This window comes from Brachyhypopomus gauderio, chromosome 2, assembly GCF_052324685.1.
Source record: "Brachyhypopomus gauderio isolate BG-103 chromosome 2, BGAUD_0.2, whole genome shotgun sequence".
Lineage (NCBI taxonomy): Eukaryota > Metazoa > Chordata > Actinopteri > Gymnotiformes > Hypopomidae > Brachyhypopomus > Brachyhypopomus gauderio.
This window is the reverse complement of record NC_135212.1, coordinates 2,324,281-2,350,491: the sequence shown is the minus strand read 5'-3', so window position 1 is coordinate 2,350,491 and position 26,211 is coordinate 2,324,281. Positions and strand designations below refer to the sequence as shown.

General features: G+C 47.6%; 1 protein-coding gene across 10 annotated transcripts in view; it reads left to right on the top strand.

Moving 5' to 3' along the window:
• The window catches only part of cacna1aa (calcium channel, voltage-dependent, P/Q type, alpha 1A subunit, a), an 88,386-nt gene that overhangs the window by 24,020 nt on the left and 38,155 nt on the right, over positions 1-26,211 (top strand). For 5 of the 10 annotated variants that reach the window (XM_076982317.1, XM_076982315.1, XM_076982321.1 and 2 more), the window contains exons 4-29: positions 6,790-6,881; positions 7,200-7,352; positions 7,526-7,713; positions 9,740-9,843; positions 10,003-10,118; positions 10,294-10,350; positions 10,776-10,856; positions 11,111-11,317; positions 11,626-11,738; positions 11,942-12,054; positions 12,234-12,365; positions 12,666-12,738; positions 12,841-12,958; positions 13,217-13,284; positions 13,919-14,025; positions 15,466-15,516; positions 16,173-16,305; positions 16,512-17,122; positions 17,208-17,539; positions 17,658-17,796; positions 19,117-19,246; positions 19,404-19,463; positions 19,704-19,810; positions 23,944-23,955; positions 25,630-25,729; positions 25,978-26,138. In XM_076982317.1, the coding sequence (XP_076838432.1) occupies positions 6,790-6,881; positions 7,200-7,352; positions 7,526-7,713; positions 9,740-9,843; positions 10,003-10,118; positions 10,294-10,350; positions 10,776-10,856; positions 11,111-11,317; positions 11,626-11,738; positions 11,942-12,054; positions 12,234-12,365; positions 12,666-12,738; positions 12,841-12,958; positions 13,217-13,284; positions 13,919-14,025; positions 15,466-15,516; positions 16,173-16,305; positions 16,512-17,122; positions 17,208-17,539; positions 17,658-17,796; positions 19,117-19,246; positions 19,404-19,463; positions 19,704-19,810; positions 23,944-23,955; positions 25,630-25,729; positions 25,978-26,138 (3,558 nt within the window). The remainder of the gene's footprint in view (positions 1-6,789; positions 6,882-7,199; positions 7,353-7,525; positions 7,714-9,739; positions 9,844-10,002; positions 10,119-10,293; positions 10,351-10,775; positions 10,857-11,110; positions 11,318-11,625; positions 11,739-11,941; positions 12,055-12,233; positions 12,366-12,665; positions 12,739-12,840; positions 12,959-13,216; positions 13,285-13,918; positions 14,026-15,465; positions 15,517-16,172; positions 16,306-16,511; positions 17,123-17,207; positions 17,540-17,657; positions 17,797-19,116; positions 19,247-19,403; positions 19,464-19,703; positions 19,811-23,943; positions 23,956-25,629; positions 25,730-25,977; positions 26,139-26,211) is intronic. The other 5 variants (XM_076982322.1, XM_076982318.1, XM_076982319.1 and 2 more) reach the window with 2 other exon arrangements.

Here is a 26,211-nt window from a genome sequence, read left to right as displayed (position 1 = left end):
ACAAACAAAGCAATAACTATACATATAGAGATTAGAAAGACCAAAACTATGTTTTTTGGTCTAATATGTTTCGGGAACAGCATTATCTGTTTTACTCCCTTTGTTTTCATTTTGTCTAACGTTTCTTTTAATTAGCTTAATTTTAGGAAGTACAGATAAATATTAAATGAAACTTGACATTCAGCTGTGTGTGTCCTTAGCCATTAAAGATCACAGGGTTGGGGGAAGTGGATACCTTTATCTACGCTCAATGGGTACAGTGAAGAGATGTAGTTAGAGGCAATGTGAAGACATGCATATGTGCACATTAATCTGTGTTATATTTACATCTATGTTTGCCACATTGCCTGGGGAATATATTGTCCAGGTGATTAGTGAGTAGAATTGTTAGTAGCCTACTGTTATTATGAAATGAAACAGCAACTCATTGACAAAACACAAGAGCACAGGGTACACCCCACACCCTACACCGATAACTGGAGTAATTACTGAACACTATGTCCTTCAGCTACCACAACAAAGTATAGACTTAAGTGACTCTCTGTCCCTCTCTGTCACACACACGCACACACACACACACACACACACACACACACACACACACACACACACACACACACACACACACACGTCCTTTTGAATTTAACCCTAGCCTTGTGGACTGCCCCTCAGTCACATGGAGCAGTACAGTGATGCTGAGTCCATCTGCAGTGTTAAATATCGAGAAAAAAAGCTCCACTTTTTTACTCTGCTTTACATTATTGTTCTGTCAACATGTGGATGGAAATTACACTGCATCTAGTTAGACTAGACTAAATGTGCCATATTTGTCATTTGTGATTTTCACCCCAATCAAAATTTGTCCTCCACAGTTACCCATCTGTGCAACACACACACTAGTGATTACTAGTGATCGGTGGTGCACAGAGCGGTGGGCGGACCTAGTCTGGGACCTGGGGAGCAGTTTGGGTTTGGTGCCTTGCTCAAGGGCTCCTCAGTCATGGCCTCAGGCCTGGGAATCGAACCTACGACCCTCCGGTCACAAGACCAGTTCCAGTTCTCTTAGGCTACAATGTAAATATTTATTAGACTAAATACTTAATTTGTATTAATTATCATTTTGGCAAGATTGTCACACATTGGGAGTAAGCAAATAAAGACCATTTCAAATGGCGTTTGGTTCGGGGTTCAAGGAGCGGGGTTCAGTTTGACTGCTGGATATGGAGTGCTTTGGGGATTTGAGTTAATGCTGTCCCTAGAAGAAAGACTGGTGACTTGTTCACTGAGAACTGAGAAACATGCTTAGTTTTTTTTTTTCCTGCATGCCGCCGAATTTTGCCCAGGCCCCTGCTTCTGGGAGATGGTGAAACTGTTATGGCATGGTGACTTACAGCTTTCGCACCATCAGCAATATGACAGTTGACACATAGCAGGATTGAGCAGTTAACGCATTTCTAATGTCGCTTACTCTGTGGTGTCAGTGTGGTGAGGTGTTGCTGAACATGTTCTCGATCTGAGTGAGTTTTGCTTGCTGCGTCTTGTGGGTGCGTGTGCGTAAAAGAAAAAGAGGTCCACAGGCTTAGGCACTCATGTATATGTACATATGCACGTGTACAGGCGGAGTCAACACATGGACACTGAGGCTCTTGTGCAAGAGTGTGAGGCTACATGTGAAAGTAGGTCAGGTGGTGTGTGTGTGTGTGTGTGTGTGTGTGTGTGTGTGTGTGTGTGTGTGTGTGTGTGTGTGTGTGTGTGTGTGTGTGTGAGTGACCTCCACTGCTGCTGCAGCCATTTTCTATGTGCTGCTTGTCTCAGTGTTAATGTATCAATGTGCCAGTGGAGCTGAGCATTATGGGAAGATGCCTACCCATACTACCTCTCACGCCAGAGCATGCTGTCAGGGTTGAGTAGTTGATTGGGTAAATACGGAAAGAGTTTTTGTTGTAAAAAAGAGTTTTGTTGTTGTTTGTTTGTATCTATGTTTGTGTATGGTCTGTGTATGGTAGCTTGTGTGTATTTTTGAGTAAGTGGTTTGCTCTTTACAGGGTAATAAGAGACAGACACCAGATACACACATACAATAGATTTTAACTTACACTATTGAACTAGATATTTCAATACACTATTTACTTCTATTCATCCTATAGCTCATGTTCCTGCACACTAAATGAAACTGGAAAGATCACTAAGCCAGTGCTGCTTGGTCCTGTGTGAGTGACCATCATATCCGGCTGAGAGGGGAAGGAGATGGGGGAGAGATGTAAAGATGTCTAAGAGTTAAATATATCTTTGACAAAATGGGGACACAACTCTGTGTGTGCTTGTGTGTAATTTATGGAGAATGGGGGAAATGCAAAATACAGTAATCTAGTGCTAGGAAGCAGGAATGAGCAAGTGTGTACGGAGAGAGAGAGGCAGACTTGCAGTGGTTGGTAGAAAGCAACGCCACGTGATACTACGTAAGTCTCACACTGTTCCCTCGGGTTTAGCATATAGGCAGAGACGGAGAGTGGGATGGATGCAACTGGAGAAGTAATAGGTTGGAAAAAAATGGAGGTGAGAGAGGGAGGGAGAAATGGAGCAAGCGAATGAGTGTGCAGGAGGAGTTGCTGCAGTAACCTGTTTTTCACTGCTGCAGATGATCAATCATACAGTGCAGCCTTGAGACACAGGGACAGTGGATCTTTTTCCCTCTCTCTCTCTCTCTCTCTCTCTCCCTCTCTCTCTCTCTCGTCATTGCCCCCTCCCCCAATCACATGCTCACTTGAATACACACACACACACACACACACACACACACACACACACACACACACACACACACACACACACACACACACACACACACACCTCTATAGCTTTCTTCTGGTTCTCTCTCTTGTGTGGAGGTGAATGGCGGCTGTGTCTTTCAGCTTTGGAGTTCTTTGAAGATGAAATGATTCTGCCCCCTTCTCAACACCTCTGCCCCGGTGCTTTGATAATGCACACACACACACACACACACACACACACACACACGTGCACAAGCACACACAACAGTGGTGGAAAGTAATCGAGTGTTTAAACAAAACCCAGTGGAAACTGTGGCTGTATTCTGCTTAACCTTCTTTTCATGGATATCGCGTTGCCATTTGTGGAGCAGAACTGAACTGTAGCAGCTTAGTTTGTGAACCTGTTGTGGCAGGTGTAAATTGCCAACAAGCTCTCAAAACTTACCAGTAGTGCTATCCTTCTAACTGCATAGCTAGCAACTGTAATGATGTCATTACAGACGATGTATACAATGAAATAAGCCATTGTCACGCTAGGCAGTTAGCACATGTGAATTCATCTGCTATCGATTGTCTCCTTGGATCTTACAAACAGTCACGCAGGTCAGGATTAGAGGAGCTCCTCCAAAAAGCTGTGCTCTCTGAACCCTGTTCCTGTGCAGAGATCAGAGAAGGTGAGGAGATTGAATGAGAAAAGGCATGGACAAAGGAGGGAAAACTTTAAGTATAAGTGAAGTTTTGTAAAAGTTTTTTACAGTAATAGGACATTTATTTCATTTATTTTATGGAAAGGAAACCAAACAAACCTTTTTTAAACAAAGATTTCACCCATGCCATTTACTAATATTTTGCCAGCAATGTTCAGATGATTAAGAGGTACATAAAAATGACCTTAATAGGAAATGAACAAAATAGGAGAAAAAAACAGCAATAACATTTTGAACAAAATATATATTTTTATGACATGGCAGCAAATATGGAAAGTGATTGTCAGGATTTTGTGTTTATGTAAATATTCCAATATATGTGTGTGCATGCATAAAGAAATGAGTGTTGCAGATGTGTGTGCTGTGTAAATGATTGCACATGTCTTTGCATGTTTGTATGACACAAGCTCTTTGGTGTTCTGGTGTTTATTCAGTGCATTATGTGTTTTGGTTTTTTTCTTAACCTGAATAGCCCTGTGGATGAATCAGTTAGATTTATATTTTTGGATTCAGAGCTACCGTGACAGGAAGTGGGAAAATAGAGAGCAGTAAATCAGTCAGACCCCTCCTCCTGCTTTTTTAGCGCAGTGATGCTGTGATTCTATCAATGAAGCAAGATGGCTGTTGCCATGGAAACAGTTATGAATGAGAAAGGGCTGGTAACCGTAGAAACTGTGTGAATGAGGAATTGCTGGTTGCTATAGAGATGCAGTGGCCGATACATGAGCCTGTGCTCGGAAGCAGCTGAGAGTCGTCACGACTGGTCCTGAGAACTAAACATCAAACAGGTTTATTAAGGTATGAACAGTGACAGAGGTTTAGGGAATTATAGTACCGGTACTTAGAAATGAGGGAATGTTGGGTAAAAAAAAAAGAGGTCAGGATCAGGATGTCTTTTTTCAGATCTCCCTCTCCCACAAAGTCACGCGCACACACTTAGACCCCCCCCAACACACACACACACACACACGCACATACACACACACACACACACACACGCACATACACCCAGTCACTCTCTCAATATGTGTCCAAGAGCGGGGGGGTGGATTGGCAGGTGATTCCCAGTCGACAGTTCCCTTGTCAGCACAGTGTAAACACCAGTGAGGGTGTGTGAAGCTCCTCTTTACCCTCACATATCACTGTTCAACAGAGGGCTCTAAAGACTCCACAACAGCTTCACTATACAACGTGAAGAAAGAGCGCAGTCTGACGTCTGTTTGGGCTACCTGTCACCACAAATGCTGAGCTTGCTTTCACTGAGTCAAACCACTAATTCCACAAAGTACCAGAAAACTCTTGAACAGAACAGAGGGCCATCTGTCCAAAGGCCAAGCTGAACCAAAAATGGATCTTGCAGCAGGATGGTGTTCCAAAACGCTGTGATCCCACTGCAGAGTGGCTTCTGCACATTTCTTTTACACTACATTTTTATTTCTTTATATGTTTATTTTAAATATATGCAATTAATATTTTTTTGTCTATCATTTATTCTAATTCAGGTTTGATCTCTGATGTTTTTTTTTTTTTTTTTTGGCAAAGACCTTCCCATGGTGATAGATCTCAGGATGTAATAAGGTTATAATTCTTACATATCTTTTGTGAAGCACTCTGAATTGCCACTGTGTATGAAAAGTGCTGCACAAATCAACCTGTCTTGCATTGCCTTGCCTAGAGAACGGATGAGGAGATTTGATATGGCAGATTGAATGGGCGGAGCTAAATCTTCCATAAATACTATATGGTACTTGTGAGCTTTCACATGCAAGAAACCCCCCAAACATCACAGAAGTCAGTTTGGAATATATCCCCAGTGTAAAATACTGACACTTATAGGTAGAAGACTTATGTAAAATGTTTCATGGGCACTTTTATGGTGTCAGGCCACCGTATTGGTCAAGCTGTTGTGGGTGTGTGTGCAGCTCAGGCCCTCTAGCCGGTTTCCTGGTGATCAATACTGTGCTACTGTTTATAACTCCTGCTTCCTGTCTGCCTCTGCCAGCACCTTGGGGACTGATTCCTGCCGGAATGAATTGCAACTCACGCTGCTCATTCTCGTCATCATTAAGATGATTATTTTTGTGCTTGTGATGTTGTGTGTGTGTGTGTGTGTGTGTGTGTGTGTGTGTGTGTGTGCGCGCGTGTGTGCGTGTGCGTGCGCACATACATGTGTCTGTGTGTGCGTCAGACAGGGAAAGTGCGAACCAGAGAGAAAAAGGGTTATTTAATAAATTAGGCAGAGCTGAGAGAGTCTGTGGCGTTCAAACTGCAGCTCTATAAATAGAAGAGGAGAAAGGTGGGAATAAAACGGCCAGTCAGCATCTTTTGCTCAGTTCCATTCAGCTCCACCCCCACCCCTCCCTGCCTTTCTTCGTCAGCGTACTGGTTTCCACCCCTCCGTCTCACGGCCCCTCCCCCTCTCCTTCGAAATCCCCCACTCCTGCTCACTGTCTGCACAAGTATCTGGTCACACCTCTCTATTCTAAAACACCATACAGTGAGCCCTTTGCCTGAACTGAATTTTCAGAACAGCACGTTCCCTCTTAATGAGACCAACGGACCTTATAAAATGTCCTCTTATGTTTCTCAAAAGGACTGGATATAGGGTGTGTTGTAATTGCTGCATTCACTATCAGTATTGTATCATATTGCCTCTTGAGAGGTTCTACAAACTGGGTTTAATAAGTAAGGAGTTCATTATTAAATAGAATACCCATCAGATTGATTTGAGCATTGATGGTGCAGTTATACAGCTATTTATGTGCCAGTTTATGTGCATTTCATAGTATTTTTGGTCAGGATATTGCCACTTATAAGACTTTATGGCAAGCCAAATAAATAAAGGCACAGTGCCTCTGTCTGTGTTAACTGACCACATGGGCACCCATACACTACACGTCTGTCATCCTGTTAGGAAGCTCACACGCTGCCCCCAACCCACTCTCACTACCTAATCTGCCATTCCAATACATTACACTTGATCAGGCATATATGTTTTTAAAACTGTACAGTCCACTGCTCTCCACAAATATTACTACAAATATTACTACAAAATAGTTAACTGGGTATCATTATTCAGGTTAGTCGTGCTCTAGACAATGAAGTGTTTTAAATGAAACTGAACGTTAACTTAATGAAGGAGAAGTGTTGTGGACCGAGTCACACTAGGGCCAGGCTCTTCTGACTGCTCAAACACACGCAATAGAAACCTGTGATAACTTCTTGCCTTGATTGCAGTCTGCCAGATGCACATTTCCGTGTGCTCGGCTCTCGTCTCAGTGTTCTGGTCTTGGTGCTGTCTCCCTTCCCAGAATACTCTCCACGGTGGGCTCCGACTTTGATCTGAGGACCCTGCGTGCCGTGCGAGTGCTGAGACCCCTCAAGCTGGTGTCAGGGATTCCCAGTGAGTACGACAGTGGGATAAACGCAGAGATGGAGGGAGGGAGAGAGGGAGGAGAGGGAGGAGAGAGAAGAGAACTATGAAAAAGAGGAGGAAGCAGACATGACTGGTTCGGAAAATTGAACATAAGATAATGAACTGTCACGGAGTGATGTGGAGCATCGTGAATTATATTGTGACTCAACCGTTTGTCAGAGGTCGTCGGAGACAAATATGATATACTTTATCTGACCTATATCTGTCATCAAACAAAAAGTCAAACTTTGAAGTAAACTGGTTGTGAAAAGCGACCTGTCTCTAAGCCTGCTGTTTTTCCTCCAGGCCTGCAGGTGGTGCTCAAGTCTATCATGAAGGCTATGATCCCGCTGCTCCAGATCGGCCTGCTGCTCTTCTTCGCTATCCTTATGTTCGCCATTATTGGCCTTGAGTTCTACATAGGCAAATTCCACACCACCTGCTTCGACAGCATAACCAGTAAGGCTCTCTCTGGTTTGAGCAAATATAGGTATGGTGTTGTTATGGGGCTGTAACATGTAAATTCTCTATTTTATTCTGTATCTGTAAGTTTTTCTTTAAATCAAGACTTCATGTCTTCTCTGCCTCCACATGTATGGATCTTGAACATGTGTCTCTCCTGTGTGTGCCAGATGAAATTCGAGAGGAGTTTCCATGCGGCAACGAACCACCTTCCCGCCTTTGTCCGAATGGGACCACCTGCAAGGGGTATTGGCTCGGGCCCAACTACGGCATCACCCAGTTTGACAACATCCTGTTTGCTGTGCTGACGGTCTTCCAGTGCATCACCATGGAGGGCTGGACCGACCTGCTTTATTATGTGAGTTAAAGCAGTACAATGTCCAGGCAGCTAACAATGCCAGGGCTGCTAAAACATTTATTTATTTATTTATTTATTTTGCAAAGTAAAACTTTGTCAGAAGAGGATACGCTGAAGTGAAAAGTTATCCCACACTTTTTCCCTGCCTGCATCTTTGTGCTGACGCTGTCGTTTTGCTTGGAGTTTTTAAACCCCGCCATTTCGTCAGTGTCACTTAAGCCGAGGCCTTATGAAATATCTGCTGAAAGTCCAACACAAAGGAACCGATGGGAGAAGCGGGCTAATGCGGTGACAAACGTCCATCTTAATCCTCACCCCATGTGCCCCTGGCTGCCTGCAGAGAGAAATCTTCCAGTCCCGCTTGTGTTGAAAGGGGGCTGTGTGTGAGTGTGTGTGTGTGTGTGTGTGTGTGGGTTGGGGGGGGGGGGGTGCGCCACATAAGCAGAAGTCCAGTTTATTTATTTATTTATTTATTTATTTGATTTTCAGGCCTTATCGGCGAGAGGCAGCCTCCTCATTTGGGGGAGCTGAACTCCAACTCGGTGGCGCTCAGGTGCACCTGCCGCAAAGCTCACCGGGGGTTCGGCCCGGTGAACGTAAGGCAGCGCAAACGTCATCAGCTCTGTGAGGGGGACTCTCGCGTCTGCCTGGGGATTTGATTTAATCCTGAAGTTAAATGAGATTCTTGCTGGACCGGATAGACACTGTCGCTTCCTTCGGATTGTCCCGATTTGCTCTTTTTTTTTTTTGTCGTTTGTTTGTTATATCACTAGCGAACGTCTGAAGGAAGTCTGGGGCGTGGTGGCCCGAGCAGCTGAATATGCGCATGTAGAATATGATGCAATCACGAGTCTGCTGACCAGACGGTTCTGTTTAAGCAGTGTTTATTAAAAAGGGGACATATCCACACATGCTAATTTCAGAATTGTTTGGCTGTTTTTAGCTAGTGCTCAATTTTCCCCATCCCTTCTCCTCCTGAGTTCTCTTCATGGCTCTTAAACCCCCTCCTTTACCCCCCCCCCCAACCTCCTCCCTCGCTCCTGTCTTCGTCTCTGTCAGGCCCTGTGGACTGGGCGCTATATTTATCAGGCGCTGTTCTTACTGGAGTTATTCTTATAGCTGCCGAGGAAGAAAAAAAAATAATGAAAATTTAATGGCCAGAAAAGCTGCAGTCCATGCGAGGGCTCTCACAGCTCCCAGAGACATGGGGGAGGTGAGCGGAGAAGCGGAGAAAGGTGGGGAGCAGTGGAGGAGTCACAAAACAGGAGAGCAAAACAAACAGTCCTTTCGGTTCAGAGGGACTCTGAGATGGACAGAGAACTCAGAAGAGACAGAAGATGAGATCTTGATACCTCATGAGTATCAGCCTCTTCTCAGGAGAAATGCAACGGGTCCTTTGATTCAGTGGTGCGTTTGCTGTCACCGTATGTCAAGCAAGAATATGTTCCACAAAAAGATCTCTACCTCCTTCCCAGGTCTCTAATCTTGGACATGGTTCAAAGAAACGGTTCCCCTCTCAAACATGAGAAGATGCATCTCCCCTTCTAACCAGGTGAAGGTTCCTCGCAGTGTCTCTGCCAGGCCTCACCTAATTCCCCATACCACCATGTGCTTCTGGAAACAGGAAGCCACAGCAAGACCCCTGCATCATGAGAATAAGACAGCATGACGCTTCACTGCCCTTTAATGGACCCCTCAGTAAAAGAGTCGGTGCAATAGGGCACTGGGTGTTTTGGGACTTTTGCAGTGTGTGAAAGAGTTCAGAGGTCCATGGAAACGTGGTATAATGTGTCTGACAAGAAACAGGGACATTTTGCAGTCTCTGTTTACCCAGCAGTGAGTGTAACCAGCTAACCGTTTTGCCATCCTGAGCCTCAGACAGAGGAGTGGTGCGGCGTCTGTGGGAGCCCATTGTCGCTGTGGTTTGCGCCCTATACCTCCCCGTTTGCTTGGACGGGGGTCATGTGGTTGTACGATGCAAAAAGAGTGGTCTGGATGACGGTGGGGTGTTTGTGTGTCATCTCAGAGCAACGATGCATCAGGCAGTGCGTGGAACTGGATGTACTTCATCCCCCTCATCATCATCGGGTCCTTCTTCATGCTCAACCTGGTCCTGGGCGTTCTGTCTGGGTAAGACCTACTGCTCTTGTGGGTGTGTGTGAGTGTGTGTGCAGTTTGTGCATGTGCTTAGTTACCTGTCTGGGTTATTTCTACTTTTAGGCAAAGGTCAGAAGTACTGTCTGTGTGTGTGTGTGTGTGGGGGCGTGCATGCACATGTGTGCTACACAGGGAGTTTGCTAAAGAGAGAGAACGGGTGGAGAACAGGAGTGAGTTCCTGAAGTTGCGGAGACAGCAGCAGATCGAGAGAGAGCTCAACGGTTACCTGGAGTGGATCTGCAAAGCAGGTGTGTAGTTAGTGCATCGCACACGCGCACCGCTGACACGCCCACTGACGTTCTTTCACTTACGAATGAACAGAATCAGGTAGAACTGTGTTAGCAGTTCATTAGCTACAAATCTCTGTTGTGTGTGCACCGTCCAGAAAGTCAGGTTGTGACCCGCCTGCTTGTTTTTGTTCAGAAGAAGTCATCCTTGCAGATGAGGACAATGATGTCGATGACCGGATGCCCTTTGATGGTACTGGCCCCAGACCCTCTTCCGGAGCTGTTTGTCTGTCATTTAGCACATGAGAAAGTATAGAGAGATCTATAGCATGTAGGGCCTTGCTGAGGAAGTGATATTGTATCCCCCAGTGTAAGGCTATCGGCACATAAGATAAATCGACTGATGGCTTTGTATTATGTGTCTCTGTAGAATGGGGGGTAGACATGGTCTTCTGTTTTATGTGCCTGTGTGTGTGTGTTTTAAGTACTGTGTGCAAAACTGTACTGTTCAACTCCCTATTTCTTTGCTGATAGCTCTGTCTACTCCACTTTTCATCTGTTTGAGTATCCATTTGTTTGACGTATGTATTTTGAGTGTCTTTATGCTGTCTGTGACCTGGAAGTTAGAGCAGGTCACACAAATCATTGTGTGCAATGCCGCTGTATGTGCAAATTAAGGATCGAGAAGACGGCCCACCCTCAAGAAGAGCAAAAACGACCTGCTTAACCCGGAGGAGGGTGACGGAGACCTTGCCTTGGGTGAGAGACCCTCACACTCCCTCAAGCATCGTGCCTCCACCTACACACACACACACACACACACACACACACAAGCAGTGACGCATAAACCTACAATATTAAGCCTGCGTCTTTTCCCTTTTTTAAATTGTGCATTTTAATGATCAGTCCATTCAGTGTATGTGACTTCACCTCCCGGGCGCTCCTGTCTCTCGGGGTCCCCCCCCCCCCCCCCCCCCCCCTCTCCTTTGTCTCCTTGGGTTTCTCCTCCGCAGGGTCTCCGTTTGCCCGGGCCAGCCTAAAGAGCTCCAAGCTGGAGGGCTCCACGTTCCACCGCAGGGAGCGACGACTGCGCTTCTTTATCCGCCACATGGTGAAGACGCAGGCTTTCTACTGGACCGTGCTGTGCCTGGTGGGCCTCAACACGCTGTGCGTGGCCGTGGTGCACTACAAACAGCCCGAAGTGCTCTCCAACTTCCTGTGTGAGTGGCTGCAGTCCCCCCCCCTCTCCCCGCACCCCCCCCTCTTGGCATCTCCATACTGCGCTCCTTGCAGTTTTTCTTTTAAAGCTCTCTGCTTCCTTATTATACTCGCTTCCTTCCTCTCCTCCTCTGCCTGCGTCTCTTTCATAACGTGGAACCCTCTGCTAATCGATGATGCCCGCCCCACCACCTCCACCCCACACCCCACCACCTCCACCCCACACCCCACCCCTCCTCTCCACCCGCTGCTCTTTCCCATCCTAATCTCTCTGCCTCACTCTTACCTCTATCCTTCTTATCTCATCCAGACTTTGCGGAATTTATCTTCCTGGGAATCTTCATGTTCGAGATGTTCATTAAAATGTACGGCCTGGGAACCAGGCCTTACTTCCACTCCTCCTTCAACTGCTTTGACTGCATCGTAAGTCCCGGGCTCTGCCCTCTCCCCTACAGGCAGCGGTGGGCCCTGCTCACAACGCACAGCTGGCTGTCTAGACCAAAGGGAGAGGGAGACGAGTCTTTGTCAGGGTTTTACAATGTTCATGGCCTTTGTTCTTGTTGTGTGCCATAATTGATGAAGCTTTAAATGTGGGTGGTGTGTGTCTTTGTGTGTGTGCATGATAGGTCATATGTGGCAGCATTTTTGAGGTACTCTGGGCTATGATCCAGCCAGGGACCTCGTTTGGGATCAGTGTGTTGCGAGCTCTCAGGTTATTGAGGATCTTCAAAGTGACCAAGTGAGTCTCCATCGTCTGGCGTGCCTCTGTTTGTCTCTGGGTCTTTCTTGTTTCTATATTTGTCCATTTTGTGCATATCCTACAGTCTTCCACTCCTCTGTTCAACGTATATTAAAACTTCTGCTTATAATCCTGACAGTCTTATTACTCTTTCTCAACACCTCCCCCTCCACCCCCAGGTACTGGGCCTCCCTGAGGAACCTGGTAGTGTCATTGATGAACTCCATGAAGTCCATCATCAGCTTGCTCTTCCTCCTCTTCCTCTTCATCGTCGTTTTTGCTCTGCTTGGCATGCAGCTGTTTGGAGGACAGTCAGTAGTGCAGTTTCACGATCTCAACATTTGCCACTAATCAGATCCAATCAGTGCTTCAGTTCTTCCACACGACAGCTTTGGCTTTTATGATTGAATTTAGTGTAGCGTCTGTGGTGATGTATACAAGCCAGCTTTGTCTGAAATGCACTAACATGTGGTTTTGAATTTGATGACTGAATTTTTACAGTTTCAGTGCTACGGCTGCCTCTGTCATTTGTTTGGAAATGCTTAAAATATATAATTAGTCTTTTTTTTTTTTTTACAGACATAAACAATTATTTTTTTCTTTTTCTCCAGGTTTAATTTTGAAACTGGCACACCCCCAACAAACTTTGACACTTTTCCTGCAGCAATAATGACAGTGTTCCAGGCAAGTACTGTGCAATAAATGTAAACAGCGTGACAGTTAACATAGATGCATATGATGCATCCAAAGGCCACAAATACTGAAAGCTGCCGTCCCGTGTGTCAGATCCTGACAGGCGAGGACTGGAACATGGTGATGTATGATGGGATTGAATCGATGGGAGGAGTCAACAAGGGCATGGTCTTCTCTGTCTTCTTCATCGTTCTTACATTGTTTGGCAACTGTATCCTAATTCATGGGACTATATACACACACACACACACATACACACACACACACACACACACACACACACACACAGATGCTATTAAATGCATAATAATAATGTTTTTTAAGCTTCTCAAACTAAACCAAAACTGTATATGCTGCTAATTGAGCTGTTATGCACACATACTGTACATGTACTCACAGAGCTGTAGTAATGCATACATAATAATCCAGATGAACTCCTCTTATTTGATCACCTTAACCCTGTGTTTAGACACCTTGCTGAATGTATTCTTGGCTATCGCTGTGGACAATCTGGCCAATGCACAGGAGCTGACCAAGGTACTGAAAATAGACTTTTATATAATATGCACAGAAATACACACACACAAACACAGAGCAGCAGGCCCAACACCAGCGTCTGAAAAAAGGGAGTGTATTGTTGGGTGTGGCGTTGCTGGTCACCCTGCACCTTGGTGCATGTGCTGTTAAACGACCCGGCTGTGGTTGCATGACATGCTTTTTTTGTTTTTTTTTGTTCAATTTTGTATAGAATGTTGCAGGGAACTGACTGCATGGCTCTGGGAGGGGGGGGGGGGGGGGGGGCTCTTTAACGAACACGGCAGCCTGCTACGTAGTTTTTTTCTCTTTTGTTCCGCCACTTTTGCTGACCAGTGGTGAGGAGGAAAGGTTCCCCAGAGGGCTGGCAGCTTCCCATAGAGCTCCAGGAGAAAAATTAGGTTCATTAGTGTTTGAATGCAGTTTCACCACTTTAGACCAGGTATCTAATAAGCCAATTGATCGGATACGAAAAATATATATATATTTTCAAAAGTGGCTTATGGAGGGAAAAAAGCTTACTTTTAGACGCTATGTACATAAATTCACATACACAGACATGCGCGCACACACACACACACACACACACACACACACACAAACACACAGGTAATAACAATGTTTCTTCAACATGTAGGACGAGCAAGAAGAAGAAGAAGCAGCCAATCAGAAAATTGCTCTTCAGAAGGCCAAGGAGGTGGCTGAAGTGAGTCCCCTCTCTGCAGCGAATCTCTCCATCGCAGCGTGAGTATCGCTCTTTCTGTCTCCCTTTCTCCCTCCCACACTTTCTCTCTCTCTCTCTCTCTCTCTCTCTCTTTCTCTCTCTCCCTGCTCTTTCCTCCGTGTCTTTTTATCCATTACACAGCAGTAATCTTTGATATCTGACATTTGCCCTTCTTCAGCGAGAACTAGACTTGCTTTGATTCTCCCGGGCGAAAGGGCAACTGCTTCCCGGGGCTCCCACAAGAGAACGCTCAAGGAGCTTCACATGCTGTCTAATTTACTCAAAGGAATTATTTATGTGTGTGCTCATGTATGAAATAAAAGGCCACACGACACCTGCACACACACACACACACACACACACACACACACACACACACACACACACACTCACACACACCTCTCCCACTTATACGCAGGACTTTAGTGAGCATTCGCACTGTAGCGTCTTAGAGCATAACCCTTTAAATGAGACAACATGGATGGGCAGTGTGTGTATATATTTACACACGTTGCTTTAATTGGGAGCGCGCACTCTAATGTGAGTGTTCCCTGGTTAGCCCACGCTGTACCACTTTGGGCAGTTGTGTAAGAAGGCTGGTTTGTCGGGGATGTTTTAGCACTTGTGGAACTAACTGGTTCATACATCTCCTCCCACACAGTTCTGAGCTCTCCACACACACATAAACCGTCCTTTAAAGAAGACGGCATGAGACACCTGTGAAACCACACCTAGTGTTCAAGGTTTCAACAAAAAAACATGAAAGCCTGTAGTTCTCCCACATGGCCGTTTTAAGATGTGAAAAATTTGCATTTGTTGGTAATTGTAAAGTAAATGCCCGAAGTCATCAGATAAATATTATTAAGAGAGTTTGTCTCCTTTGCCTTGGAGGGTGCATCTATAGCAAGTAGTAACTAAGTGTGTTAGGACGGTACATTTTGAAGACTTTCATCTCCTGAGCAATTAAAAAGCAATTACTTTAGCAGGTGTTCAGAGTCTATTTGCTTAGTACTTATGAGGCATAGGTTTGTGTGTGTGTGTGTGTGTGTGTGTGTGTGTGTGTGTGTGTGTGTGTGTGTGTGTGTGTGTGTGTGTGTGTGTGAGAGTGTACATGAGTGCAAGTGTGTGTGTGTGTATGTGTGTGTGTGTGTGTGTGTGTGAGTGCGTGTGCGGGAGTGTGTGCGTGTGTGGTATGTGCGTGTGTGCGCGCGTGTGTGTGTGTGTGTGTGTGTGTGTGTGTGCGTGTGTGGCAGTGCCACCTCACCACATTTGTGTGCATGGTTGTATCTGCATGTGTGTAAGCATGTGTGTATGTGCACATCAGCAGGTGTGTGTGTGTGTGTGTGTGTGTGTGTGTGTGTGTGTGTATCCTCGTGTGAGTGTGTGTATGATTGCAGGTGTGTGTGTGAGAGCGTGTTGGAAGTCATTACGCGCCTCACACCTGCTGTTTCCCTCCTCAGCGTGACCGTTCACTCGGAGCGTCTCAACGCTTCCGAACCCTTTCTGGAATGGTATTTATTCCCTTCTGCTTTTTGTGTTCTCTCCTGCCGTTCCGCTGGCCCCTCCTTCTCCCGGTCTGCTCCGCCCCCAACCCCCATCCACCCCCCACACCCCCCGCTGCCCTTACCGCTTCCCCTCTCTGTGCAAGTCGCTCTCCCGCACCAGACCCTCAAGTGCCACCAGAGAAGTGAGGTGGGGTGGCAGTGCCACATCAAACCACGCCCTCCACCTCTCTTCCCTTCTCTTTCATTACCCTCTTCAGGCTGGGTCTCTCTACATCTCTCCATCCTTTTTATTCTCTCTATTTCCTGCCTTTCTCAAAGAGTCGGGCATCTGTCCCCTGCTGAATACTGGCGGTAGTTATCATTATAATCTCCTTGCCTCTTTCATTATGTATGTGCTCCGAGTTTCCCGGAACCAGCGCCCTCTTGGTGTTAGTTTGTGAATAGCTGGCTGTTTACTGGCCGGCATGCAGTAGCTGTGTGAGTAGAATAGATTCTATGGTGTTAAGACTTCCTCCTCTGCTCATATCAGCCAGAACACCTGTAAACTCCCAAACTACCTGTCTTTCCCTAGCTCTCTCTCTCTCTATCTCTCTCTCTTTCTCTGTCTGCATCATCTTCATCTATCTCTCTCTTTATCTTTCTCTTTCTCTGTTTCTTTGCAGTAAGGAACAACAGAAGAACCATAAGGGCTCCAAGTCTGTGTGGGAGCAGCGCACTAGTGAGCTGCGCAGGCAAACGCTGATGACCAGCAGGGAGGCGCTGTACAATGAGCTGGACCCTGAGGACCGCTGGAAGGTAAGGAGGGAGGGAGGGAGGGATGGAGGGATGGAGAAGGAGGGAGGAAGAGAGAGAGAGTGAATAGTGGAAGCACTGAAATAGGGATGTATTTGGGAGACGGGATTAAGGTGGAATTTGAAGAAAAAATTCGGAAGTGTTGGTGTTATGCTCCACTGAGCCCTTTATGACTGTGCGCTGAGTCTGATGTGGGCCGCCCCATGCAGGTCTCCTATTCCCGCCACATCCGGCCCGATATGAAGACCCACCTGGACCGCCCGCTGGTGGTGGACCCCCAGGAGAACCGCAACAACAACACCAACAAGACTCGGCCGGGCGAGACCCAGGCCCAGCGTTCACAGGAGCTCCTGCACAAGCAGCCACCCTTCAATCCGGCCGGAGGGAGAGGAGGTGGAGGTGGTGGAGGTGGAGGTGGAGGGTCCGGTCAGGGATGGCCACTGGAGAGAGCCGAGTCCACAGAATCTCACCGAAACCGCAGGGAGGCGGAGAGCCAGAGCTGTTCCTGCACGCCGCCTCAGGGGGGCAGCGAGGGGCCCGAGGCGTGCCCAGCGGAGCCCCAGAGGAAGCGGGCGGAGCGGGAGCGCCGTGGTGGGCAGTCCGGCCGCCCCCGCCAGCACCGCAAAGCCCCAGAGGAGGAGGGGCCCGAGGGCAGGACGGGGGCCAGAGGCAGGAGGCACCGGAGCAAGGGCACGGAGGAAGGGGCGGAGGGTGAGGGAGACGGGGCCGAGCGCAGGCCCAGGCGGCATCGCCATGACGACAAAGAAGGAAGGAGGGAAAGAGCTGAGCAAGGGGAGAGGGTGCGACACCGAACCAGGAAGTGAGTTTTTGGAGAGCAGGAACCTTTGATCTTGTAGTGCCTCCGTTGCCTGCTGGGTTTACCCCTTCACCCCTTTTCTCTCCAGGGATGGTCACACTGGCGGTCCCACTCTTTCCACCACTCGACCCATTCAGAAGACTCTGTCCAGGCAGGACAGCCAGTACAGCGAAGACCTGGACAACGTCATGAACAACAAGCTGGCCACCCAGCCGCTGGTTCCGGCGGCCGCCCGCACGCCGGGTCCCCGCTCCACGCCCCACTCCAGCCTGGTCAGCCTGGCCAACAGCGTCCACAGTGCCTGCTTGGTCTCCGTGGGCACAGAGAGCAGAAGGAGCCCCGCCATCCTGGACGCCAAGCCGGAGTACACCGCCATAGACATGCCGCCCGTATTCCCCTCGGCCAACGCCATCCTGCAAGGTGAGGGACAAAAGGGGAAAGTCACGTGGATCACGGCGCGTGCTTCTTTCTAATGCCGTTTAAGTCCTTCTGCACTCCATCTCAGCTCTGTCCTCTGCTTTGTGTTGCTGTCCTGCAGTCAATAAAAATGCCAACACGGAGCCCCTGCCGAAGAAGGAAGACACGAAAGGTGATGATGACGACGATGAAAAAGATGACGGAGGGCCGAAGCCCATGCCTCCTTACACTTCCATGTTCATCCTGTCCACCACTAACCCGTGAGTCCACACTTGAACTCATGAAGCTACCAAGCCTCGAGTACACACCTCTCACACAAACAATCCATGAGTGTGCGTCTTGTACAATAAACTATTGGAACGTTTTCATTAGTACACACAAAGGCAATCTTTGCAGGGCCAAAGGCCCCTATGAGCCAAGAGGCAAATACAAATGAGATATTACTGTCAAGGTTTAATAACCTATTCTTAAATATATATGAATACATTTTAAAAATGCATCTTATCTGCTTCTGAGGCAATCTTGCTGGTCACACCACACTGAATGTGGAATGACCTGTTCCGTGTTTATACATCAATGCAGGAAAAGCAAAAGTTCTCCCTACGTGTGAATAGGACGAGCTTCAGTGTGCTGAGAGAGCAAACACAGAAAACAGTTATCTAAGTAACTCACCAAAGTGAAATGCAAAATGAGGAAAATGGAACGTTTGTTACTTTGTCCTGAGAGTAACCTGCGTTCTTCGTCCAGACGAGTACCGCACAGTGTGCATCACGCTGGCGCTAATGTTCGCATAAATTAGTGATGGATGCTCTGCCTCTTTTTAGTGAGACGTAGCAATCGGCTCAGCTCACCAGTATGAGTCGGTCCTTCCTGCTTCCAAATGGCTTTTCATTTGCTTGCTGGGTTTTTTAAATAACTTTATTAATTATTCATTATTAACATCATTAATTAATAATTGATACTGTGCACAGCTGATTCAAATGTGAGAGTTAAAGAAATGTTTCAGCATTATTGCAAGACCTGGGTCTAGAGTCAGATATGCATGTGAAGTTTCATTTGAGGCTCTGACTTGTGCATCAGTCAAGGGAGTGTTTTAAAAAGCGAAAACCTAGTCTGCTCTTCAATGCTCCCGTCAGTCATTTGAAAGATCCGTCTCGTAGAACGAGACATCGGTTGCATAGCTGGTCCTGACAGTCAGACACGCCCTGCCGTACAGCGGCAGCCTGGACGAGGAAGCACAGAAGATGAGGGTGAACATTTGTGGTTGAGGGAACTGCTGTATTTTACCTCGGGCCCCAGAACCCATTACATCTGGCCATGAGAGTGCAGCTGTACACACGACACGAGTGCTCACCTCAACACAGAACGTGAAACTACAACTCTGTGCTGTTGGGCTGCTCGGCTGTAGTGGCAGCTTTGCTTAGTCGGGTTTTTAATCGGTTGTGTTATAATTTGTGTGACAGGGTGGGGTGTCGGGGGTTGTCTTGGGTTCAGTTGTTTTCCGATCCAAATGACCTTTGCTCTTAAACATAGCTCACTTTTTAGCAGTCACTATTCATTTGTGTTTGTGTGAGTTGTAGGTTTCGAAGGTTGTGTCACTATATCGTCACGCTGAGGTACTTTGAGATGTGTATTCTGCTGGTGATTGCTATGAGCAGCATCGCGCTAGCCGCTGAAGATCCCGTACAGCCTGACTCCCCTCGGAATAATGTGAGCCAGTCTCTGTCTGTCTGTCTGTCTGTCTATCTGTCTGCCATCGGTCTGCTTTTATATTCAGTCTATCTCCTTCTACCTGTATGCTATATGGAATAGTCCAGTAAACCGCTGCATCCAGTCTGGCATCATTGTTCTCTTTGTCCATCTACAGGTCCTGCGCTACTTTGACTATGTCTTCACGGGTGTCTTCACCTTTGAGATGCTTATAAAGGTAAACATGTATACCTTGTTCTGTGGCTCCAGACTCTACTGATTGAACTCGCCACTGTTGAAAACGTTTGCACTTTCAGTAAGTTTTTGGTACAGTGTAACATTGTATTTGCAAAATCAAACTGAGCATCTGTAAATGATAGTTGGAGTTCTCTCTCTCCTCCCCCTTTTCTTGCTCCCTCTCTCATTCTGTCTCTCTCTCTCTCTCTCTCTCTCCTCTCTCTCTCTTTCCCTCTATCAGATGGTGGATCTGGGTCTGGTGCTTCATCAAGGCTCATATTTCCGTGATCTGTGGAACATTCTAGACTTTATAGTGGTTAGTGGTGCCCTGGTGGCCTTCGCCTTCACGTAAGTATTCCGCAGGACCCTCCCCTGCTATGTCCCGCTCCGTTCCCTGTACCCTTCTGCCCTCTGTCTCCCTACTCCCCCTCCCTGCCTGCTGCCTTGCCCTGCGTTTACTGCCCCCTACTGGTCAAACACCAGAGTGCAGCCAGCGCACCCCCTAGGCACCCTTGAGCGCCGCCCTTTCTCCCTGTTCTGTCTCTTGCTCTTTCTTTCTTGATCTGTCCTTGCTCGCACTCTGTCTTTCTTCTTCTCTTGTTCATTCTGTGTGTTTGGCGTACCCCCCCCCCCCCCCCAACCCTTCCCCCTTCACCCCCCCCCCCCCCCCCCCCCCGATCCTCAGATCCTTTAACCACCCCTGCCCTTTCCCTGCCCCACGACCGCTTCCCCACCTACCCCGCACCCACAGCGGGACCCGCGACCCCAAGGCACCCATAACATTATAGAGCCCAGGAGTGAGCAGACCTCAAGCCCCGCCCTCAGCGCCAGTGGAAGCCAATCAGAAGCGAGAAGGGCTGGGCCGGGCAGTAGTCAGGAGGTAGCGGGAGGTGAGGACAGGGGCAGGTTTGGCACCGAGGCTAACGCCACCAGCCCCTCTCAAGGAGAGGAGACAAGAAAACAGGTTGGGACCACCTTTAGGTCTAGAGCCTCCATCACACTTAGCACACTTAGCAGGGTGGCTATCTGCCCCGGGGCTGCCCTTTGACCTCACCACCAGAGGCAACGACTTCAGCAGACGACAACACCTACTACGGCAAGCAGCTCTGAGAGCATGACGGGTGAAATAAAGTACAGGAGAGGCAGAGGGGAATATGTGTCCCGTAGTACGAACACATGTTCAGTGCTTCCTGAGGCAACGGCTCCGTAAACAGCATGTGGTTGGCCTCCAGAGAACACAGGATGGCCCGGCACAGGAAGGCCCGGCATGTAGGGTCCAGAATGCAAGACATGAACGCAGGTAATAGAATTCATGCTAAAATTTTTTTTCTACTTCAGATGACCTGAATCAGAACAAAATGTAATTATATGTATGGCCTTGTGTATGTGCAAGGGTGCCTTGTGAGACTTGAGACACTGGTGAATGTTAAACTAACTTATAAGTACTCCATGCTATTATGAACTCATATACAGCATTATAAATAGAACTCTCAAGGCTGTGAGTGCACCTGACACACCCACACATGCTCACGTATGTATATATGTCACAAACACCTACTTATGTATACAATGTCTGATAAGATACCATTGATTACTTATTTTGTACCCACATCAGCATGCTTATCTGAGAGAGGCTCCTTCTGTCTGGACAGTACCTCTTATTTCCTATCAGTATGACTTTCACCCTTAGAAGAACCCTTACCCACCCAGCAACCTTCCCTTGATCTCTTCCCCTTACTAATTTTGCTTACCCTAAGTTCCCTTGGTCCCTTGTGCAAAAAGGTTTATGTGAGTAAGTGCCCGACTGCTTTAAAAAACACCTCCATTCACTCCTTCCTCCTCCCTCTTCCCTCACTCCGTTCCTCCCTACCTCTCTCTTACTCTGTGCTCATGACGAGAGACTAAGTGTTTCAGAAGCACAGGCGCTCTGGGGTGTCGATGGCGCCCTCTGGCTGCCAGCATGGTAACAGACCCTGTTGTCTGTACAGGGTGTGAGACTGTGTGTGTTTCTCTACATTCCTCTGCGTGTTATCTGTATAAGTGTTTGCACTACATTAGGTGTCCACATATAGGTCAGTTTAGGGCCTTTGCCATTGGTGCTCTTTTTGTTGTGAATTCTCTCTCATACTGATGTTGTGCCCTCCTCTTCCAATAAGTCCATTCTTTTCCTGTCTCAGCCTTTCTGTGTTTTCTGTCCTCTGTGTTTGTGTGTGTGTGTGTTTTCTGTGTGTGTGTCCTGCTCTTCGTTTTCTCTCTGGCTGTCTCTGAATCTCTCTGATCCGCACACAGTGATGCAGGTGGTGAAGGAAAAGAGGGGTAATGTCATTTTCTCTCTCTCTTTCTCTCTCTCTGTCTCTCTTCTTTCTCCTTCTGTCTTTTTCTGTCTTGTTTGCTCCCCATGCCTGCTCTGCCTGTCCTGAAGCTGGCCTTTATTTCCAACTGCTCTGTCTGTTTCATTTGTCCGTCCCGCTACACTCTCACCGGCTCTCTCACACATAGGACACAAACCCGAGGACGAGGCCCCGCCCCTTTCTGCTCACTAGCGCTAGCCAAGGGGCGGGCCAAGCAGGCTGTTATTTCCTTATGCTTATTTTATGTTGACAGCTCACGATTCAGCTGATCAGCTATTGGTACACCCTGCGGTATGTGGACACCTAACCGTGTTAACATACGTACCTGTGTCTATGTGTTTGTGCGTGTCTGTTTCCGTGCCAGTGTGTGTTTGTAGATTGTTGTACAACAGCTGTCCCGATCAGCCTGTTAATGCCACACATCCTGAGCTGGGGGGGGGGGGCAGGGGTGGGAGGGGTGGGGGGGGGGGGTATTGGGGGTAAGGAATTCGAATTCTCATCAAAGGAACTGACAACCATCTGACTCATCAGGAATCTTGCAAATTGGTGTAACTGTCAAAAGCCTGACTGTCATTGTGAGAAGTGAGGAAATGCCTTTAGACAAGGCTATAGACGCACAGAATGCACGCGCAGGAGGGCTTGTAGCAGGCCAGCACAGACAAGCCGACTCCATTAAGATGTCTCAGGACTAGCCTGGGCACGTGAACCCAGAGATAACACCATAACACGGTTACGGCCAATCAGACTGTCCACCTCGCAGGGCCACTCTGCCCATTGGAGATGTGTATCGTTACTTTGACAAACATGAGATCCAATTATCCAGCCATTTATTTCCGGGGGGGGGGGTTGGGGGGGCGGCGGCCGGCCCGACCCCCCGCGGGCTGCATAGTTCACAGTGTATTCGAGAATGCCAGGAGTTACTGTGCCCTTCCTGAGGCTGGCATCGTAAAAAACATACACACACATATATACACACACATGCATGCAGAAGCACAAACACACACAAACAGGGCTCAGAATAGCCTTCCATAATGTCTATTTTTCCATCACAACTAAAAAATCAGGCTAACCTGACCGTAACAACTCTGTAGCACCAGAAGGTGAGTAGGGCTGATTTTGGGCATCATAACCGATGTCTGCTATCTCTGATCACGCTAGCTTGAGAAACAGTGGGACACACATGGACAGACGTAAATGTAGACAGACCGGTGCCTGGTTACGTTGCTCACGCAGGTTCTGCGGATTCCTGGCCTGTCACTCCTGTGTAAGGACGTGAGCAATTCATTGCCCCTCTGCTGATTTGTATGAGCGTGTAGAGAGAACTGAGAGTGCTGTTTAGTGCTGTAGAATGCGCGCGTGAGTGTGTGCGGGAGTGTGCGTGCACGTGCTTTAGGCTAAGATTCTACTGCTATAGTGGCGTGTATGGTCATATGACTGCTGGTCATGTGACATGGTCCTGTGCTCATCATGTGACTGTGGTACTCCCAAGACACTGAGACAGGATGTCATATAGCAGGAAAGGAGGCATGGCAACTAACTCAACTTGCTATCACCATAGCAACTGAATTATATGCGGGTTACGGTGCATGTCTGCATTATGTATGCTCATGCCTTAAACAAAAGTGTGTGCGGGTTTGAACTTATAACTATATCAAAGTGATGAAAGTAATGTTGGTGGGCTTATGTGTGCAAATAATTTTTCATATCCATGTATTAATTTCTTGGTAAGTATGTGTGTGTGTGTGTGAGAGAGAGAGTGAGAGAGAGAGAGAGAGAGAGAGAGAGAGAGAGAGAGGCATGAATTTAGTGACAGGTGTGATCAAATGCGGCCTTACACCCTTTCTTTCTCTCTTTCTGCTGTATGTGTCTCATATTGATGTTTTTCCTACTATAAACCCCTTCCCCATAACCCTATTTCGGTGACTTTATGTTTGTGTGACTGTGTGTGTGTGTGTGTGTGTGTGTGTGTGTGTGTGTGTGTGTGTGTGTGTGTGTGTGTGTGTGTGTGTGTGTGTGTGTGTGTGTGTGTGTTTGTGCATGCACATGTATTTTTGTCTGTTTCTCTGTGTCTCTGCCTCTGTGTTGCCGTCTCTGATCCTCTCTCATCTCTTCAACTGGCCACACCTCCAGCAGCGGCAGCGGGTAATGTCTCTCTCTCTCTCTCTCTCTCTCTCTCTCTGTCTCTCTGTCTGTCTGTCTCTTACTGCTTGTCGTGCCAGTTACACTGCTTTGCTCTCTTTCTTTTTTTGAATCTGTCCATCTGTTTGTTCATCCATCTGCAGGTCATTCCTCCCTCTCTTTCTCTCTCACTTTCACTATCGTTCTTTGTGTGCCTCTGACCTAGCACTAGTGTTAGGAATCAAGACACACACCATCATTAAACTTAGTGCTAGGTCAATACTGTCACCTCTGTGCATTTGAGCCCTACCCATCATCCAAGCATCTGACCTTAGGTAGTGTGTGTGTGTGTGTGTGTGTGTGTGTGTGTGTGTGTGTGTGTGTGTGTGTGTGTGTGTGTGTGTGTGTGTGTGTGTGTGTGTGTGTGGAAACACTAGAACACTGTCCTCTGTAGAGGAGAGGGCAGTATGAGGGATAGGTGGAACAGAGGGGTGCAGAGCAACACAGATGGCCTCAGTCTTTTCCTCGTGTTATATATTTAACAAACTTTTAGCAGTGCTGTCTCGTGTTGTAGTGAAGATCTCGGCACTGACGGAGTGGCCTCCAGCCCAGGGCCGTGTTGCAGTGGGAGTGTGGGTTAAGTGGCCAGGCTGGAGCTCACACACAGCTGGACACTCACCAGCAGCTTGGCTGCCCCTCACGGCTGCCCGTTTGGCCGCTAAAGCTCACACTGCACACGGCGGGAGAGGGGTCTGTTCTGACATATATTCTGAATGATTTAATTTCTGAAATTCTCCAGAGCTGAGATAATTAGAGAAAAGGTTCACGTTACAATAACCAAAGCCTGTTGTAGACGCCAGACGTCTTTAGATGCCAGGAACGTTATAGTTTTGCGTGGTCATTGTGTGTGACATGGAATAATGCTCCCTCCCCCATAAACCATATTTCTAAAAACTCTTCTCTTTGATGAGTAAATGTTTTTAGAGATCCTCCATCTCACTCCCACATGTTACTGTTTCTTTATGCATTTAATAAAGAAGTAAAGAAAATCAAGATGACAAAAAAAGAAAGATAAGAAGAGAAAAAGCCTTGACTGGTCATTCCCGGTGCGGGGATGCCTGAGACTGCGGTGTGCCCTGATTGGTTCAGCTCTTATGCTACTGCTGTGGCAGTGCTATGAAACCAGCAAAGACTGATGGGTAAACGGGAGCCAGTAAGCTGGATTTCAAAACAGCATGAGCTGTGTGTGTGTGTGTGTGTGTGTGTGTGTGTGTGTGTGTGTGTGTGTGTGTGTGTGTGTGTGTGGTTGAAAGATTGCATGTCTATGTGAGTGGTAAGGGGTGTGTGTGTGTGTGTGTGTGTGAGATGAGCTTGCTAAACTAACAGCAGGCTACATTCTCAGTGTGATCTCTGTGGCGATACACTGCATCCTCCTGTAACTGGACTGTGGTTGAATGCATAGCAGGCATGTCTAGTGACTGGTTTGAGCTACTAACACCCTAAATCATCGCCCACTTGTGCCAGCCGGGGGTACCTGTGCCCAAGCGGTTACCCACGTTCCAACCTGGCACTTCTCCTTGGACTGCCTCTAACCATGTGTGTATATGTGTGTGTGTGTGTGTGTGTGTATGTGTGTGTGTGTGTGTGTGTGTGTGTGTGTGTGTGTGTGTGTGTGTGTGTGTTCCGGGTGATGTGCAGAGGAAGCAGTAAGGGGAAAGACATCAGCACCATTAAGTCCCTGCGTGTGTTGAGGGTACTCCGACCCCTGAAGACCATCAAGCGCCTGCCCAAGCTCAAGGTGCTGCCACTCAGGCCGTGTCAGGCCGACTGGTTTTTTCTGTGTTCCCTGATGATTTTTCGAGTGTTTAGACTCTGTGTTTCTCTGTGTTGTCCATTTGCGATTGTCAGGCTTTTGCGACTGTGTCAGATCACGTTTTTTTCCACGTGCACTGGCCGCCTGTGACTGCGTGGCGTGTGTTCTCGGGCTGGTGTGTGTTGCTCCAGTCCCGCTGGCCATGTTTGACCGTGTCCCCCCCGTGTGCTCAGGCTGTCTTTGACTGCGTGGTGAACTCTCTGAAGAACGTGCTCAACATCCTTATCGTCTACTTGCTCTTCATGTTCATCTTCGCTGTGGTGGCTGTGCAGCTCTTCAAAGGCAAATTCTTCTACTGCACAGATGAGTCTAAAGAGTTTGAGCGCGACTGCAGGTCAGACACACACACACACACACAAATACGCAGCAGTAGCCGCCTGTGGGCGTATTGTGACCAGGGGTTGTGT